Source organism: Heterodontus francisci, chromosome 11, assembly GCF_036365525.1.
Source record: "Heterodontus francisci isolate sHetFra1 chromosome 11, sHetFra1.hap1, whole genome shotgun sequence".
Classification (NCBI taxonomy): domain Eukaryota; kingdom Metazoa; phylum Chordata; class Chondrichthyes; order Heterodontiformes; family Heterodontidae; genus Heterodontus; species Heterodontus francisci.
Genome location: NC_090381.1, coordinates 33,151,366 through 33,168,527, shown reverse-complemented (window position 1 = coordinate 33,168,527; position 17,162 = coordinate 33,151,366). Strand labels below are relative to the sequence as shown.

General features: G+C 53.7%; 1 protein-coding gene across 3 annotated transcripts in view; it reads left to right on the top strand.

Annotated features, from left to right (window-relative positions):
* inpp5d (inositol polyphosphate-5-phosphatase D) overlaps positions 1-17,162 on the top strand; it is a 241,649-nt gene that overhangs the window by 73,587 nt on the left and 150,900 nt on the right. For all 3 annotated transcript variants that reach the window (XM_068041954.1, XM_068041953.1, XM_068041951.1), the window contains 3 exons: positions 1,771-1,873; positions 3,759-3,955; positions 6,677-6,794. In XM_068041954.1, the coding sequence (XP_067898055.1) occupies positions 1,771-1,873; positions 3,759-3,955; positions 6,677-6,794 (418 nt within the window). The remainder of the gene's footprint in view (positions 1-1,770; positions 1,874-3,758; positions 3,956-6,676; positions 6,795-17,162) is intronic.

Sequence of the window (17,162 nt, the reverse complement as noted above, 5' to 3'; positions counted from 1 at the left end):
GAATCTCTGTCCGGAGATCCGAGGCGGAACACTAGTCGAGAGGGGGGAGCAGGTAAGTTTCTGTGTGTGTAGTGGGGTGAGGGAGGGAGCACCATAAGAGAAATTTAATTGATCTAGGGAATGGTGGGAAGGGGTAAAGTTTAAGGTTTATGAACTTTGTGGGGGAAGGTCAGGTGCACCAGGTAAGTGTTTTGGGGGGTGGCGGGGGAGAGGTCAGGTACTTAATTCTCTGGTTATTGTGGAGGGGTGAGAGAGGGACAGGATCAAGTTATTTGATTTTTTAAAAACAATGGCCCTTTAAATTTTAAGTTGCAATGTAGGGCTCAAAGCCCTTTCAAAATGGTGTCGGCGCCTGCGCAGTGGTGCCTGATGCCATTGCCGGGGATGGACCTCCCACCCCCTCCACATCATCGGGGGTGGGGGGGTGGTCTGCCCCGGCCATTTAAATGAGCCGCCGCATTTAATATCTTGGCGGCTCCAAGAAGTACAGCCTGTGCGTGCGAGCCGCCATTGTTTACGGGTCGGTGGCAACATAAATTCCAGCCCTCTGTGTCAGTGAGGGGATATGTTAGATATAGAGGACAGGAAGTAGATCTTATTCTAGAACGTGGGCCCGGATATGAAGGCCCAAGGATCGCTGGGCAATTGGGCTTGGGCCTCATCACATAGTACCAGCAAGCTGCAGACACTAATTGGGCATCCCAAAGTAGCTTGTCCTGCAACAAGGAGCTGACCTGTAGGTAGTTCCCGGGGCTGAGGAGGAAGGTGAATGAGGGGATGAAGAACAAGATGGGGGAGGGGTGGGTGGCAAATGGGTGGGGGCTGAACAGGAGGGGGCAAATGTGAGAGGGGCAAAAGGTGTGGACGACCAGATTGGTAGTCGAACAGGGGAAGGCAAATGGGAGGGTGGAAAATGTGGGGGCAATGAACTGGAGGGCAAACAGGATGAGGGTGAACGGGAGAGGGTCAGGCAAACAGGAGGGGGGGGCAAAGGGGAGCAGGCGAACAAGAGGTGGTCAGACGAATGGGGGCTGTGAAAGGGAGGGGAGCAAAGGGGAGCATGAACAGAAGGGGAGGTGTTGAATGGGAGGGGAGTGCAAACAGGAGGGGAGCTGGCAAAGGGGAGGGGGTAAACAGGAGGGGGGGTGCGGAAGGGAGGGTGTTGCATAGGGAGCGGTTGGAGAAGGGCAGGGGGTGAACAGGAGGGGAGCGCGAATGGAAGGGGAGCAGGCAAAGGGGAGGGGGATGTACGGGAGGGATGAGAAGCAGAGGGGGGGAAGGGGAGAGAAGGCGGAGGGGAGGGGACAAACAGAGGGTAGCAAATGGGAAGAGGGGCAAGTGGGGGCAAACGGGAGTGGAGGTTGAACAGGAATGGGATGAAAGGGAGGGGTTGAGTGGGAGGCTAACGGGAGATTGTGCTGAAAAGGCGGGCGAGACGAATTGGGAGGATGAGAATGGGGCAGGGGGAGGGGAATGGCAGAGTATAGAGTTATAGGAGAGGGAGCATAACAGGAAGGGGGTGGAAATAGGGTGGGGGGGCATCATTGGCGAAGGGGGACAGGAAAAGGGTTCCAAGTGCAGACCAGCAGTGGCCCGCAATATTGCTGTGGAGCCAAGTATAAAGAAACAAAAAACTTACCTTTCTTTCCTTTGGCAGCCTCCAGTGGTCCCCTTCGGGACTGCTGTTTAGGCAGATGTAGCTCGTGAAAAACTGAGCAGAGCCTGTGGTGCTGTGTGTTTCTGTACTTACCTCTGTCTCCCTGTTACCAGAAGCGGGAAGGGTTCTGCCAGCTCTTGCAGCTGATGAAGAATAAACATTCGGATTTTCCAGAGCCAGACATGATCAACATCTTCATTGGGACCTGGAACATGGGTAAGGGGCATTGGAGGCCAGCTGTATTGATCAGCAGGATGAGTTATTTTGTATGCAGGTCATCTGTATGATGACAGATTAGAGAAGCTGGGAATGTTTTCCTTGGACAAGATAAGACTGAGAGGAGATTTGATAGGGTTATTCAAAATCATAAGGGGTCTGGGCAGAGTGGATAAGGAAAACTGTTCCGACTCTTGAAAGAATCGAGGACAAGATGGCACAGATTTAAAGTGATTGGCAAAAGCCACATGAGGAAAAACGTCTTCACCCAGCGAGTGGTTAGAATCTGGAATGTACTGTCTGAGAGTGTGGTGGAGTCAGGTTCAATTGAAGCATTCAAAAGGGAATTAGACTGTTATGTGAAAAGGAAGAATGTGCAGGGTTACGAGGAGAAGGAGGGGAATGGCATTAGGTGAATTGCTCATTTGGAGAGCCGGTGCAGACATGATGGGCCGAATGGCCTTCTTCTGCACTGTAACAATTCAGTGATTCTGTACCGGGTATAGAACAGTTACACTCCAGTAACAATCTCACAACTCACTTATTCAGTGTGACACATTCTCCGCCATCTATTCGCCTGTTTTACCCACTTCCAGCTCTCTGTTATCCTGTGCAACACCTTCCCAGCTCTCTCTTTTCCCATGTAACACACTCCCAACTCTCTGTTATCCTGGCAACTGTTTTGGAGTTTAAGAGAGACATATTAAAATTATATTGGTTCTGGTCATTTAAAAAAAAAAATCCTCAGCCTGCCTCAGAGAGATAGATATGGCAGTGAGAGACTTCATGGATGGTGAGCTACATGTCACTGCATAAAAGTTAATAATTACCGAAATTCAACAGTTTATCATTAGTGCTGTTTACTTATCAGTTTATTAATTAATAAATATGCTTTTCTGTTTATTACATAATCTATGGTCTAGTGAATTGTTTATTCTAATACCTATCAAAGTCAAGGAACATCATGTGAGGGAACATGATCTAACTAATAGGTGTATAGTAATGTAGTGGTTATGTTACTGGACTAATAATCCAGAGAACGAGTTCAAATCCGTAAAAGTGACCTCGAAGCAGAAACTCAACTGGTTTACTAATGTCCTGCCAGCCTTACCTGGTCTATCTGTAACTCCAGTCCTAAATCAACATGACAGATTTATCTCTCTGCTTCCAAGCACAGCTACAAAGAATACCTCTCAGACTGCAGCGGTTCAGAAAGGCGGCTCACCACCACCTTCTCCAGGCAACTTGGGATAGGCAATAAATGCCAGTCTGAACAGTGAAGCCCACATCCTGATAATGAATGCAGTAATAAGGGAGTTTCTCAATGGGCTTGCTAGAAATTGCCTGGATGTCAGGTAGGGAAAGGCACAAACTGGGTCATAGTGATCGAGAGCTTACTGACCTAAGACATCAAACCCCAGAAAAATATTTGGAAGTAAAACCCCTCAAAATGTGCATTCGTTTTCTTGTGTCTCTCTGCTCACTGACTTACATTGGCTCCCAGTCCAGCAACATCACAATGTTAAGATTCACATCCTTCAAATCTCTCTGTAGCCATGCCCCTCCTTATCTGTCTCTCTCTGTAAGCTCCTTCAACCCCACAACCCTTTGAGAACTCTGCCACTTATACATCCCTGATTTTAACCACTCCACCATTGGCCTTTGCTCTGAATTTCCTCCCTAAGCCTCTCTACCTCTCTCTCTTCATGCAAGACGCTTCTTAAAACCTACCTCTTTGACTAAGCTTTTGGTTACCTGTCTTAGTATCTGCTTATGTGGCTCAGGGTCAAATTTTGTCTCACAGCTCTCCTGTGAAGCTCCTTGGGACATTTTGCTATGTTAAAGGCACTATATAAAAGCAATTGTTGGTGCTATTGTTGTTTAGGTAATGCCTCATCTCCCACGGACATACGGTCATGGTTCCTGTGCCGAGGCCAAGGGAAAACACGTGACGACACAGCCGCCGACATCCCACACGACATTTACATTATTGGCACTCAGGAAGATACACAGGGAGAGAAGGAGTGGGTGGAGCTGATCAAATCTACACTGAAGGACATCACCTATATAAAGTTCAAACACGTAAGTACATTGAAGTGTATTTACGCCCTATCATCCATAGGGAGAGGGACAGGGAAGTGAAGTGGCTTTTGGGTCAATGTAATTCCAAGGTGGCACACGTGACGATGGAAGTTCAGAACTGAGGCAAACCACAGGTGGGGGATTTGGTAACGCCATACATGAACCAGACAGGATTACAGAGCTCTAGAGTAGTGGTGATGGTTGACCAGCTCACTAATAAAATCTGGGGTTGCGGTTTGGGGTGGGTGGGGTTACAGTAGACCTGTTGTTGAGGACTGTGTTGTTTCCAACTCAAAAATAACCACACAAACCAGTGTGCTAACAGGTAAGGTGGTACTAGCTGCAGGAAGCCTTGCCCTGGAGCCACTTATCAGAGGTGGAAGGCGAGTGCCTAACCCTTTGTGCCAGCTGGCAGAATAGATCCGCTGTGTGCCCAGCACTGTTACTATTTGTCTGTTAAAGTGCCAGGGTGCAAGAACATGATTATTAAAATCTAATATATATTGGGTGATGGAGTGCATCTCAAAGCCAATGCATGTCACCACATTATATTAGGACTAGGCTCACCCCATCACTGACATACTTTTCTGGCCCCGTCCCTGTGGACAAATGGAGAGTAAAGACGAGCTGCATCACCATTGGAAAGGAGGAAATAACAGAAGGAGTATGCGCAGGACAATTCGACACCTCAAAGTAATCTGGATGATTTAGGAGCAACTTGTGTATTCACCCTTTCCTGGAAGTCACAGAGAGTGCATGATGCAGGGTGACTGGGTACAAAAAGAAAATCAGGCCCAGAAAGGGTAGGAATCATTCCAACACCACTTAAACCAAGAGCTCCAGCAGCAGCACCTGCAACAACCTTTCCACCAACAGCAGCCCCTACACCAGCAGCAGGCCCTCCACCAGCAGACCCTCCACCAGCAACAACCCTTCCACCAGCAGTAGCCCCTCCACCAGCAGCAAACCCTCCAGCAGCAGCCCCTCCACCAGCAGCCCCTACACCAGCAGCAAACCATACACCAGCAGCCCCTCCACTAGCAGCAACCCCTACACCAGCAGCCTCCCCATCAGAAGCAACCCTGACACCGGCAGCAACCCCTACAACAGCAGAAACACCTCTACCACCACCAGCCCCTCCGCCAGCAGCAGCCCCTCCACCAGCAGCAGCTCCTCCACCAGCAGCCCCTCCACCAGCAGCCCCTACACCAGCAGCAGGCCCTCCACCAGCAGACCCTCCACCAGCAACAACCCTTCCACCAGCAGTAGCCCCTCCACCAGCAGCAAACCCTCCAGCAGCAGCCCCTCCACCAGCAGCCCCTACACCAGCAGCAAACCATACACCAGCAGCCCCTCCACTAGCAGCAACCCCTACACCAGCAGCCTCCCCATCAGAAGCAACCCTGACACCGGCAGCAACCCCTACAACAGCAGAAACACCTCCACCACCACCAGCCCCTCCGCCAGCAGCAGCCCCTCCACCAGCAGCAGCCCCTCCACCAGCAGCCCCTCCACCAGCAGCCCCTACATCAGCTGCCCCTACATCAGTAGCTGCCCCTACATCAGTAACAGCCCCTCCACCAGCAGCAACCCCTCCACCAGTAGCCCCTCCACCAGCAGCCCCTCCACCAGCAGCCCCTACATCAGCTGCCCCTCCACCAGCAGCAGCCCCTCCACCAGCAGCCCCTCCACCACCAGCCCCTCCACCAGCAGCCCCTACATCAGCAGCAAACCCTCCAGCAGCAGCCCCTCCACCAGCAGCCCCTACACCAGCAGCAAACCATACACCAGCAGCCCCTCCACTAGCAGCAACCCCTACACCAGCAGCCTCCCCATCAGAAGCAACCCTGACACCGGCAGCAACCCCTACAACAGCAGAAACACCTCTACCACCACCAGCCCCTCCGCCAGCAGCAGCCCCTCCACCAGCAGCACTCCTCCACCAGCAGCCCCTCCACCAGCAGCCCCTACACCAGCAGCAGGCCCTCCACCAGCAGACCCTCCACCAGCAACAACCCTTCCACCAGCAGTAGCCCCTCCACCAGCAGCAAACCCTCCAGCAGCAGCCCCTCCACCAGCAGCCCCTACACCAGCAGCAAACCATACACCAGCAGCCCCTCCACTAGCAGCAACCCCTACACCAGCAGCCTCCCCATCAGAAGCAACCCTGACACCGGCAGCAACCCCTACAACAGCAGAAACACCTCCACCACCACCAGCCCCTCCGCCAGCAGCAGCCCCTCCACCAGCAGCAGCCCCTCCACCAGCAGCCCCTCCACCAGCAGCCCCTCCACCAGCAGCCCCTACATCAGTAGCTGCCCCTACATCAGTAGCTGCCCCTACATCAGTAACAGCCCCTCCACCAGCAGCAACCCCTCCACCAGTAGCCCCTCCACCAGCAGCCCCTCCACCAGCAGCCCCTACATCAGCTGCCCCTCCACCAGCAGCAGCCCCTCCACCAGCAGCCCCTCCACCAGCAGCCCCTCCACCAGCTGCCCCTCCACCAGCAGCAGCCCCTCCACCAGCAGCAGCCCCTCCACCAGCAGCCCCTCCACCAGCAGCCCCTACATCAGCTGCCCCTACATCAGCTGCCCCTACATCAGTAGCAGCCCCTCCACCAGCAGCAACCGCTACACTAACGCCTGCAACAAGATAATACATCACAATGTAAATGGACTTAAGTTTCTCATTTATGATGTTTCAACTTATTTTTCTTCAAAGATCGCAACACAGACCCTGTGGAATATCCGGATAGTTATACTGGCAAAACCAGAACATGAACATCGCATCAGTCATATTTCCACGAGCAGCGTCAAAACTGGGATCGCCAATGCTCTTGGTATTAACAGTTCATTCATTTGGGGAAATGTATTGTGGGAAGGTACTCTGCCAATGGCTGCATTTACTGATGGTGTTTTTCAAGCTGAGTGTTTCTATGGGAGTTGTTGAGTTCGCCTGGGTTGACACTGTCCTTTCATACTCAGGGACTGGGTGGGACAGTGGGTCAGACACTGTCCTTTCATACTCAGGGACAGGGTGGGACAGTGGGTCAGACACTGTCCTTTCATACTCAGGGACTGGGTGGGACAGTGGGCCAGACACTGTCCTTTAATACTCAGGGACTGGGTGGGACAGTGGGCCAGACACTGTCCTTTTACACTCTGTGACTGGGTGGTACAGTGGATCAGACACTGTCCTTTCATACTCTGGGACTGGGTGGTACAGTGGGTCAGACACTGTCCTTTCATACTCTGGGACTGGGTGGTACAGTTGGTCAGACACTGTCCTTTCATACTCTGGGACTGGGTGGTACAGTGGGCCAGACACTGTCCTTTCATACTCTGGGACTGGGTGGTACAGTGGGCCAGACAATGTCCTTTCATACTCTGGGACTGGGTGGGACAGTGGGTCAGACACTGTCCTTTCACACTCTGGGACTGGGGCAGACACTGTCCTTTCACACTCTGGGACTGGGTGCTACAGTGGGCCAGACACTGTCCTTTCATACTCTGGGACTGAGTGGTACATTGGGCCAGACACTGTCCTTTCATACTCTGGGACTGGGTGGGACAGTGGGTCAGACACTGTCCTTTCACACTCTGGGACTGGGTGAGACACTGTCCTTTCACACTCTGGGACAGGGTGGGTCAGTGGGTCAGACACTGTCCTTTCATACTCTGGGACTGGCTGGTGCAGTGGGTCAGACACTGACCTTTCACACTCTGGGACTGGGTGGGACAGTGGGTCAGACACTGTCCTTTTACACTCTGGGACTGGGTGGTACAGTGGGTCAGAAACTGTGCTTTCATACTCTGGGACTGGGTGGGACAGTGGGTCAGACACCGTCCTTTTACACTCTGGAACTGGGTGGGTCAGTGGGTCAGACACTGTCCTTTTACACTCTGGGACTGGGTGGGACAGTGGGTCAGACACTGTCCTTTTACACTCTGGGACTGGGTGGTACAGTGGGTCAGAAACTGTGCTTTCATACTCTGGGACTGGGTGGGACAGTGGGTCAGACACCGTCCTTTCATACTCTGGGACTGGCTGGTGCAGTGGGTCAGACACTGACCTTTCATACTCTGGGACTGGGTGGGACAGTGGGTCAGACACTGTCCTTTTACTCTCTGGGACTGGGTGGTGCAGTGTGTCAGACACTGTCCTTTCATACTGTGGGACGGGGTGGTACAGTGGGTCAGACACTGTCCTTTCATACTCTGGGACTGGGTGGTGCAGTGGGCCAGACACTGTCCTTTCATACTGTGGGACGGGGTGGTACAGTGGGTCAGACACTGTCCTTTCATACTCTGGGACTGGGTGGGACAGTGGGTCAGACACTGTCCTTTCATACTCTGGGACTGGGTGGTACAGTGGGCCAGACAATGTCCTTTCATACTCTGGGACTGGGTGGGACAGTGGGTCAGACACTGTCCTTTCACACTCTGGGACTGGGGCAGACACTGTCCTTTCACACTCTGGGACTGGGTGCTACAGTGGGCCAGACACTGTCCTTTCACACTCTGGGACTGAGTGGTACATTGGGCCAGACAATGTCCTTTCATACTCTGGGACTGGGTGGGACAGTGGGTCAGACACTGTCCTTTCACACTCTGGGACTGGGTGAGACACTGTCCTTTCATACTCTGGGACTGGCTGGTGCAGTGGGTCAGACACTGACCTTTCACACTCTGGGACTGGGTGGGAAAGTGGGTCAGACACTGTCCTTTTACACTCTGGGACTGGGTGGTACAGTGGGTCAGAAACTGTGCTTTCATACTCTGGGACTGGGTGGGACAGTGGGTCAGACACCGTCCTTTTACACTCTGGAACTGGGTGGGTCAGTGGGTCAGACACTGTCCTTTTACACTCTGGGACTGGGTGGGACAGTGGGTCAGACACTGTCCTTTTACACTCTGGGACTGGGTGGTACAGTGGGTCAGAAACTGTGCTTTCATACTCTGGGACTGGGTGGGACAGTGGGTCAGACACCGTCCTTTCATACTCTGGGACTGGCTGGTGCAGTGGGTCAGACACTGACCTTTCATACTCTGGGACTGGGTGGGACAGTGGGTCAGACACTGTCCTTTTACTCTCTGGGACTGGGTGGTGCAGTGGGTCAGACACTGTCCTTTCATACTGTGGGACGGGGTGGTACAGTGGGTCAGACACTGTCCTTTCATACTCTGGGACTGGGTGGTGCAGTGGGCCAGACACTGTCCTTTCATACTGTGGGACGGGGTGGTACAGTGGGTCAGACACTGTCCTTTCATACTCTGGGACTGGGTGGGACAGTGGGTCAGACACTGTCCTTTTACAGTCTGGAACTGGGTGGGTCAGTGGGTCAGACACTGTCCTTTTACACTCTGGGACTGGGTGGGACAGTGGGTCAGAAACTGTCCTTTCATACTCTGGGACTGGGTGGTACAGTGGGTCAGACACTGTCCTTTCACACTCTGTGACTGGGTGGTACAGTGGATCAGACACTGTCCTTTCATACTCTGGGACTGGGTGGTACAGTGGGTCAGACACTGTCCTTTCATACTCTGGGACTGGGTGGTACAGTTGGTCAGACACTGTCCTTTCATACTCTGGGACTGGGTGGGACAGTGGGGCAGACACTGTCCTTTTACACTCTGGGACTGGGTGAGACAGTGGGTTAGACACTGTCCTTTCACACACTGGGACTTGGTGAGACAGTGGGTCAGACACTGTCCTTTCATACTGTGGGACATGGGTGGTACAGTGGGTCAGACACTGTCCTTTCATACACTGGGACTGGGTGGGACAGTGGGTCAGACACTGTCCTTTTACACTCTGGGACTGGCTGGTACAGTGGGTCAGACACTGTCCTTTCATACTCTGGGACTGGGTGGGACAGTGGGTCAGACACTGTCCTTTTACACTCTGGGACTGGGTGGTCCAGTGGTTCAGAGACTGTCCTTTCATACTGTGGGACTGGGTGGGACAGTGGGTCAGACACTGTCCTTTCATACTCTGGGACTGGGTGGTACAATGGGTCAGACACTGTCCTTTTACACTCTGGAACTGGGTGGGACAGTGGGTCAGACACTGTCCTTTTATACTCTGGGACTGGGTGGGACAGTGGGTCAGACACTGTCCTTTTACACTCTGGAACTGGGTGGGACAGTGGGTCAGACACTGTCCTTTTACACTCTGGAACTGGGTGGGTCAGTGGGTCAGACACTGTCCTTTTACACTCTGGGACTGGGTGGTACAGTGGGCCAGACACTGTCCTTTCATGCTCTGGGACTGGGTGGTACAGTGGGCCAGACACTGTCCTTTCATACTGTGGGACTGGGTGGTACAGTGGGTCAGACACTGTCCTTTCATACTCTGGGACTGGGTGGTACAGTGGGCCAGACACTGTCCTTTCATACTGTGGGACTGGGTGGTACAGTGGGTCAGACACTGTCCTTTCATACTCTGGGACTGGGTGGTACAGTGGGTCAGACACTGTCCTTTTACACTCTGGAACTGGGTGGGACAGTGGGTCAGACACTGTCCTTTTATACTCTGGGACTGGGTGGGACAGTGGGTCAGACACTGTCCTTTTACACTCTGGAACTGGGTGGGACAGTGGGTCAGACACTGTCCTTTTACACTTTGGGACTGGGTGGTACAGTGGGCCAGACACTGTCCTTTCATACTCTGGGACTGGGTGGTACAGTGGGCCAGACAATGTCCTTTCATACTCTGGGACTGGGTGGGACAGTGGGTCAGACACTGTCCTTTCACACTCTGGGACTGGGGCAGACACTGTCCTTTCACACTCTGGGACTGGGTGCTACAGTGGGCCAGACACTGTCCTTTCATACTCTGGGACTGAGTGGTACATTGGGCCAGACACTGTCCTTTCATACTCTGGGACTGGGTGGGACAGTGGGTCAGACACTGTCCTTTCACACTCTGGGACTGGGTGAGACACTGTCCTTTCACACTCTGGGACAGGGTGGGTCAGTGGGTCAGACACTGTCCTTTCATACTCTGGGACTGGCTGGTGCAGTGGGTCAGACACTGACCTTTCACACTCTGGGACTGGGTGGGACAGTGGGTCAGACACTGTCCTTTTACACTCTGGGACTGGGTGGTACAGTGGGTCAGAAACTGTGCTTTCATACTCTGGGACTGGGTGGGACAGTGGGTCAGACACTGTCCTTTCATACTCTGGGACTGGCTGGTGCAGTGGGTCAGACACTGACCTTTCATACTCTGGGACTGGGTGGGACAGTGGGTCAGACACTGTCCTTTCATACTCTGGGACTGGGTGGTGCAGTGGGCCAGACACTGTCCTTTCATACTGTGGGACGGGGTGGTACAGTGGGTCAGACACTGTCCTTTCATACTCTGGGACTGGGTGGGACAGTGGGTCAGACACTGTCCTTTTACACTCTGGGACTGGGTGGTACAGTGGGTCAGACACTGTCCTTTCATACTCTGGGACTGGGTGGGACAGTGGGTCAGACACTGTCCTTTTACAGTCTGGAACTGGGTGGGTCAGTGGGTCAGACACTGTCCTTTTACACTCTGGGACTGGGTGGTACAGTGGGCCAGACACTGTCCTTTCATGCTCTGGGACTGGGTGGTACAGTGGGCCAGACACTGTCCTTTCATACTGTGGGACTGGGTGGTACAGTGGGTCAGACACTGTCCTTTCATACTCTGGGACTGGGTGGGACAGTGGGGCAGAGACTGTCCTTTCATACTCTGGAACTGTCTGGTACAGTGGGCCAGACACTGTCCTTTCATACTGTGGGACTGGGTGGGACAGTGGGTCAGACACTGTCCTTTCATACTCTGGGACAGGGTGGGATAATGCGTCAGACACTGTCCTTTTACACTCTGGGACTGGGTGAGACAGTGGGTTAGACACTGTCCTTTCACACTCTGGGACTGGTTGAGACAGTGGGTCAGACACTGTCCTTTCATACTATGGGACATGGGTGGTACAGTGGGTCAGACACTGTCCTTTCATACTCTGGGACTGGGTGGGACAGTGGGCCAGACACTGTCCTTTCATGCTCTGGGACTGGGTGGGACAGTGGGCCAGACACTGTTCTTTCACACTCTGGGACTGGGTGGTACAATGGGTCATACACTGTCCTTTTACACTCTGGAATTGGGTGGGACAGTGGGTCAGACACTGTCCTTTCATACTCTGGGACTGGGTGGGACAGTGGGTCAGACACTGTCCTTTTACACTCTGGGACTGGGTGGTACAGTGTGTCAGACACTGTCCTTTCATACTGTGGGACTGGGTGGGACAGTGGGTCAGACACTGTCCTTTCATACTCTGGGACTAGCTGGTACAGTGGGCCAGACACTGTCCGTTCATACTGTGGGACTGGGTGGGACAGTGGGTCAGACACTGTCCTTTCATACTCTGGGACTGGGTGGTGCAGTGGGCCAGACACTGTCCTTTCATACTGTGGGACGGGGTGGTACAGTGGGTCAGACACTGTCCTTTCATACTCTGGGACTGGGTGGGACAGTGGGTCAGACACTGTCCTTTTACACTCTGGGACTGGGTGGTACAGTGGGTCAGACACTGTCCTTTCATACTCTGGGACTGGGTGGGACAGTGGGTCAGACACTGTCCTTTTACAGTCTGGAACTGGGTGGGTCAGTGGGTCAGACACTGTCCTTTTACACTCTGGGACTGGGTGGTACAGTGGGCCAGACACTGTCCTTTCATGCTCTGGGACTGGGTGGTACAGTGGGCCAGACACTGTCCTTTCATACTGTGGGACTGGGTGGTACAGTGGGTCAGACACTGTCCTTTCATACTCTGGGACTGGGTGGGACAGTGGGGCAGAGACTGTCCTTTCATACTCTGGAACTGTCTGGTACAGTGGGCCAGACACTGTCCTTTCATACTGTGGGACTGGGTGGGACAGTGGGTCAGACACTGTCCTTTCATACTCTGGGACAGGGTGGGATAATGCGTCAGACACTGTCCTTTTACACTCTGGGACTGGGTGAGACAGTGGGTTATACACTGTCCTTTCACACTCTGGGACTGGTTGAGACAGTGCGTCAGACACTGTCCTTTCATACTATGGGACATGGGTGGTACAGTGGGTCAGACACTGTCCTTTCATACTCTGGGACTGGGTGGGACAGTGGGCCAGACACTGTCCTTTCATGCTCTGGGACTGGGTGGGACAGTGGGCCAGACACTGTTCTTTCACACTCTGGGACTGGGTGGTACAATGGGTCATACACTGTCCTTTTACACTCTGGAATTGGGTGGGACAGTGGGTCAGACACTGTCCTTTCATACTCTGGGACTGGGTGGGACAGTGGGTCAGACACTGTCCTTTTACACTCTGGGACTGGGTGGTACAGTGTGTCAGACACTGTCCTTTCATACTGTGGGACTGGGTGGGACAGTGGGTCAGACACTGTCCTTTCATACTCTGGGACTAGCTGGTACAGTGGGCCAGACACTGTCCGTTCATACTGTGGGACTGGGTGGGACAGTGGGTCAGACACTGTCCTTTCACACTGTGGGACAGGGTGGTACAGTGGGTCAGACACTGTCCTTTCATACTCTGGGACTAGCTGGTACAGTGGGCCAGACACTGTCCTTTCATACTGTGGGACTGGGTGGGACAGTGGGTCAGACACTGTCCTTTCACACTCTGGGACTGGGTGGTACAGTGGGTCAGACACTGTCCTTTCATACTGTGGGACTGGGTGGGACAGTGGGTCAGACACTGTCCTTTCGTACTCTGGGACTAGCTGGGACAGTGGGCCAGACACTGTCCTTTCATACTGTGGGACTGGGTGGTACAGTGGGTCAGACACTGTCCTTTCATACTCTGGGACTAGCTGGTACAGTGGGTCAGACACTGTCCGTTCATACTCTGGGACTGGGTGGGACAGTGGGTCAGACACTGTCCTTTCATACTCTGGGACTGGGTGGGACAGTGGGTCAGACCCTGTCCTTTCATACTCTGGGACTGGGCGGAACAGTGGGTCAGACACTGTCCTTTCCGACTCTGGGACTGGGTGGGACATTGGGTCAGACACTGTCCTTTCACACTCTGGGACTGGGTGGGACAGTGGGTCAGACACTGTCATTTTACACTCTGGGACTGGGTGGTACAGTGGGTCGGACACTGTCCTTTCATTCTCTGGGACTGGGTGGGACAGTGGGTCAGACACTGTCCTTTTACACTCTGGGACTGGGTGGTGCAGTGGGTCAGAGACTGTCCTGTCATACTCTGGGACTGGGTGGTGCAGTGGGCCAGACACTGTCCTTTCATACTGTGGGACTGGCTGGTACAGTGGGTCAGACACCGTCCTTTCATACTCTGGGACTGGGTGGGACAGTGGGTCAGACACTGTCCTTTCACACTCTGGGACTGGGGCAGACACTGTCCTTTCACACTCTGGGACTGGGTGCTACAGTGGGCCAGACACTGTCCTTTCATACTCTGGGACTGAGTGGTACATTGTGCCAGACACTGTCCTTTCATACTCTGGGACTGGGTGGGACAGTGGGTCAGACACTGTCCTTTCACACTCTGGGACTGGGTGAGACACTGTCCTTTCACACTCTGGGACAGGGTGGGTCAGTGGGTCAGACACTGTCCTTTCATACTCTGGGACTGGCTGGTGCAGTGGGTCAGACACTGACCTTTCACACTCTGGGACTGGGTGGGACAGTGGGTCAGACACTGTCCTTTTACACTCTGGGACTGGGTGGTACAGTGGGTCAGAAACTGTGCTTTCATACTCTGGGACTGGGAGGGACAGTGGGTCAGACACTGTCCTTTCATACTCTGGGACTGGCTGGTGCAGTGGGTCAGACACTGACCTTTCATACTCTGGGACTGGGTGGGACAGTGGGTCAGACACTGTCCTTTTACACTCTGGGACTGGGTGGTGCAGTGGGTCAGACACTGTCCTTTCATACTGTGGGACGGGGTGGTACAGTGGGTCAGACACTGTCCTTTCATACTCTGGGACTGGGTGGTGCAGTGGGCCAGACACTGTCCTTTCATACTGTGGGACGGGGTGGTACAGTGGGTCAGACACTGTCCTTTCATACTCTGGGACTGGGTGGGACAGTGGGTCAGACACTGTCCTTTTACACTCTGGGACTGGGTGGTACAGTGGGTCAGACACTGTCCTTTCATACTCTGGGACTGGGTGGGACAGTGGGTCAGACACTGTCCTTTTACAGTCTGGAACTGGGTGGGTCAGTGGGTCAGACACTGTCCTTTTACACTCTGGGACTGGGTGGTACAGTGGGCCAGACACTGTCCTTTCATGCTCTGGGACTGGGTGGTACAGTGGGCCAGACACTGTCCTTTCATACTGTGGGACTGGGTGGTACAGTGGGTCAGACACTGTCCTTTCATACTCTGGGACTGGGTGGGACAGTGGGGCAGAGACTGTCCTTTCATACTCTGGAACTGTCTGGTACAGTGGGCCAGACACTGTCCTTTCATACTGTGGGACTGGGTGGGACAGTGGGTCAGACACTGTCCTTTCATACTCTGGGACAGGGTGGGATAATGCGTCAGACACTGTCCTTTTACACTCTGGGACTGGGTGAGACAGTGGGTTAGACACTGTCCTTTCACACTCTGGGACTGGTTGAGACAGTGGGTCAGACACTGTCCTTTCATACTATGGGACATGGGTGGTACAGTGGGTCAGACACTGTCCTTTCATACTCTGGGACTGGGTGGGACAGTGGGCCAGACACTGTCCTTTCATGCTCTGGGACTGGGTGGGACAGTGGGCCAGACACTGTTCTTTCACACTCTGGGACTGGGTGGTACAATGGGTCATACACTGTCCTTTTACACTCTGGAACTGGGTGGGACAGTGGGTCAGACACTGTCCTTTCATACTCTGGGACTGGGTGGGACAGTGGGTCAGACACTGTCCTTTTACACTCTGGGACTGGGTGGTACAGTGTGTCAGACACTGTCCTTTCATACTGTGGGACTGGGTGGGACAGTGGGTCAGACACTGTCCTTTCATACTCTGGGACTAGCTGGTACAGTGGGCCAGACACTGTCCGTTCATACTGTGGGACTGGGTGGGACAGTGGGTCAGACACTGTCCTTTCACACTGTGGGACTGGGTGGTACAGTGGGTCAGACACTGTCCTTTCATACTCTGGGACTAGCTGGTACAGTGGGCCAGACACTGTCCTTTCATACTGTGGGACTGGGTGGGACAGTGGGTCAGACACTGTCCTTTCACACTCTGGGACTGGGTGGTACAGTGGGTAAGACACTGTCCTTTCATACTGTGGGACTGGGTGGGACAGTGGGTCAGACACTGTCCTTTCGTACTCTGGGACTAGCTGGGACAGTGGGCCAGACACTGTCCTTTCATACTGTGGGACTGGGTGGTACAGTGGGTCAGACACTGTCCTTTCATACTCTGGGACTAGCTGGTACAGTGGGTCAGACACTGTCCGTTCATACTCTGGGACTGGGTGGGACAGTGGGTCAGACACTGTCCTTTCATACTCTGGGACTGGGTGGGACAGTGGGTCAGACCCTGTCCTTTCATACTCTGGGACTGGGCGGAACAGTGGGTCAGACACTGTCCTTTCCGACTCTGGGACTGGGTGGGACATTGGGTCAGACACTGTCCTTTCACACTCTGGGACTGGGTGGGACAGTGGGTCAGACACTGTCATTTTACACTCTGGGACTGGGTGGTACAGTGGGTCGGACACTGTCCTTTCATTCTCTGGGACTGGGTGGGACAGTGGGTCAGACACTGTCCTTTTACACTCTGGGACTGGGTGGTGCAGTGGGTCAGAGACTGTCCTGTCATACTCTGGGACTGGGTGGTGCAGTGGGCCAGACACTGTCCTTTCATACTGTGGGACTGGCTGGTACAGTGGGTCAGACACCGTCCTTTCATACTCTGGGACTGGGTGGGACAGTGGGTCAGACACTGTCCTTTTACACTCTGGGACTGGGTGGTACAGTGTGTCAGACACCGTCCTTTCATACTCTGGGACTGGGTGGGACAGTGGGTCAGACACTGTCCTTTTACACTCTGGGACTGGGTGGTACAGTGTTTCAGACACCGTCCTTTCATACTCTGGGACTGGGTGGGACAGTGGGTCAGACACTGTCCTTTCACACTCTGGGACTGGGTGAGACACTGTCCTTTCACACTCTGGGACAGGGTGGGTCAGTGGGTC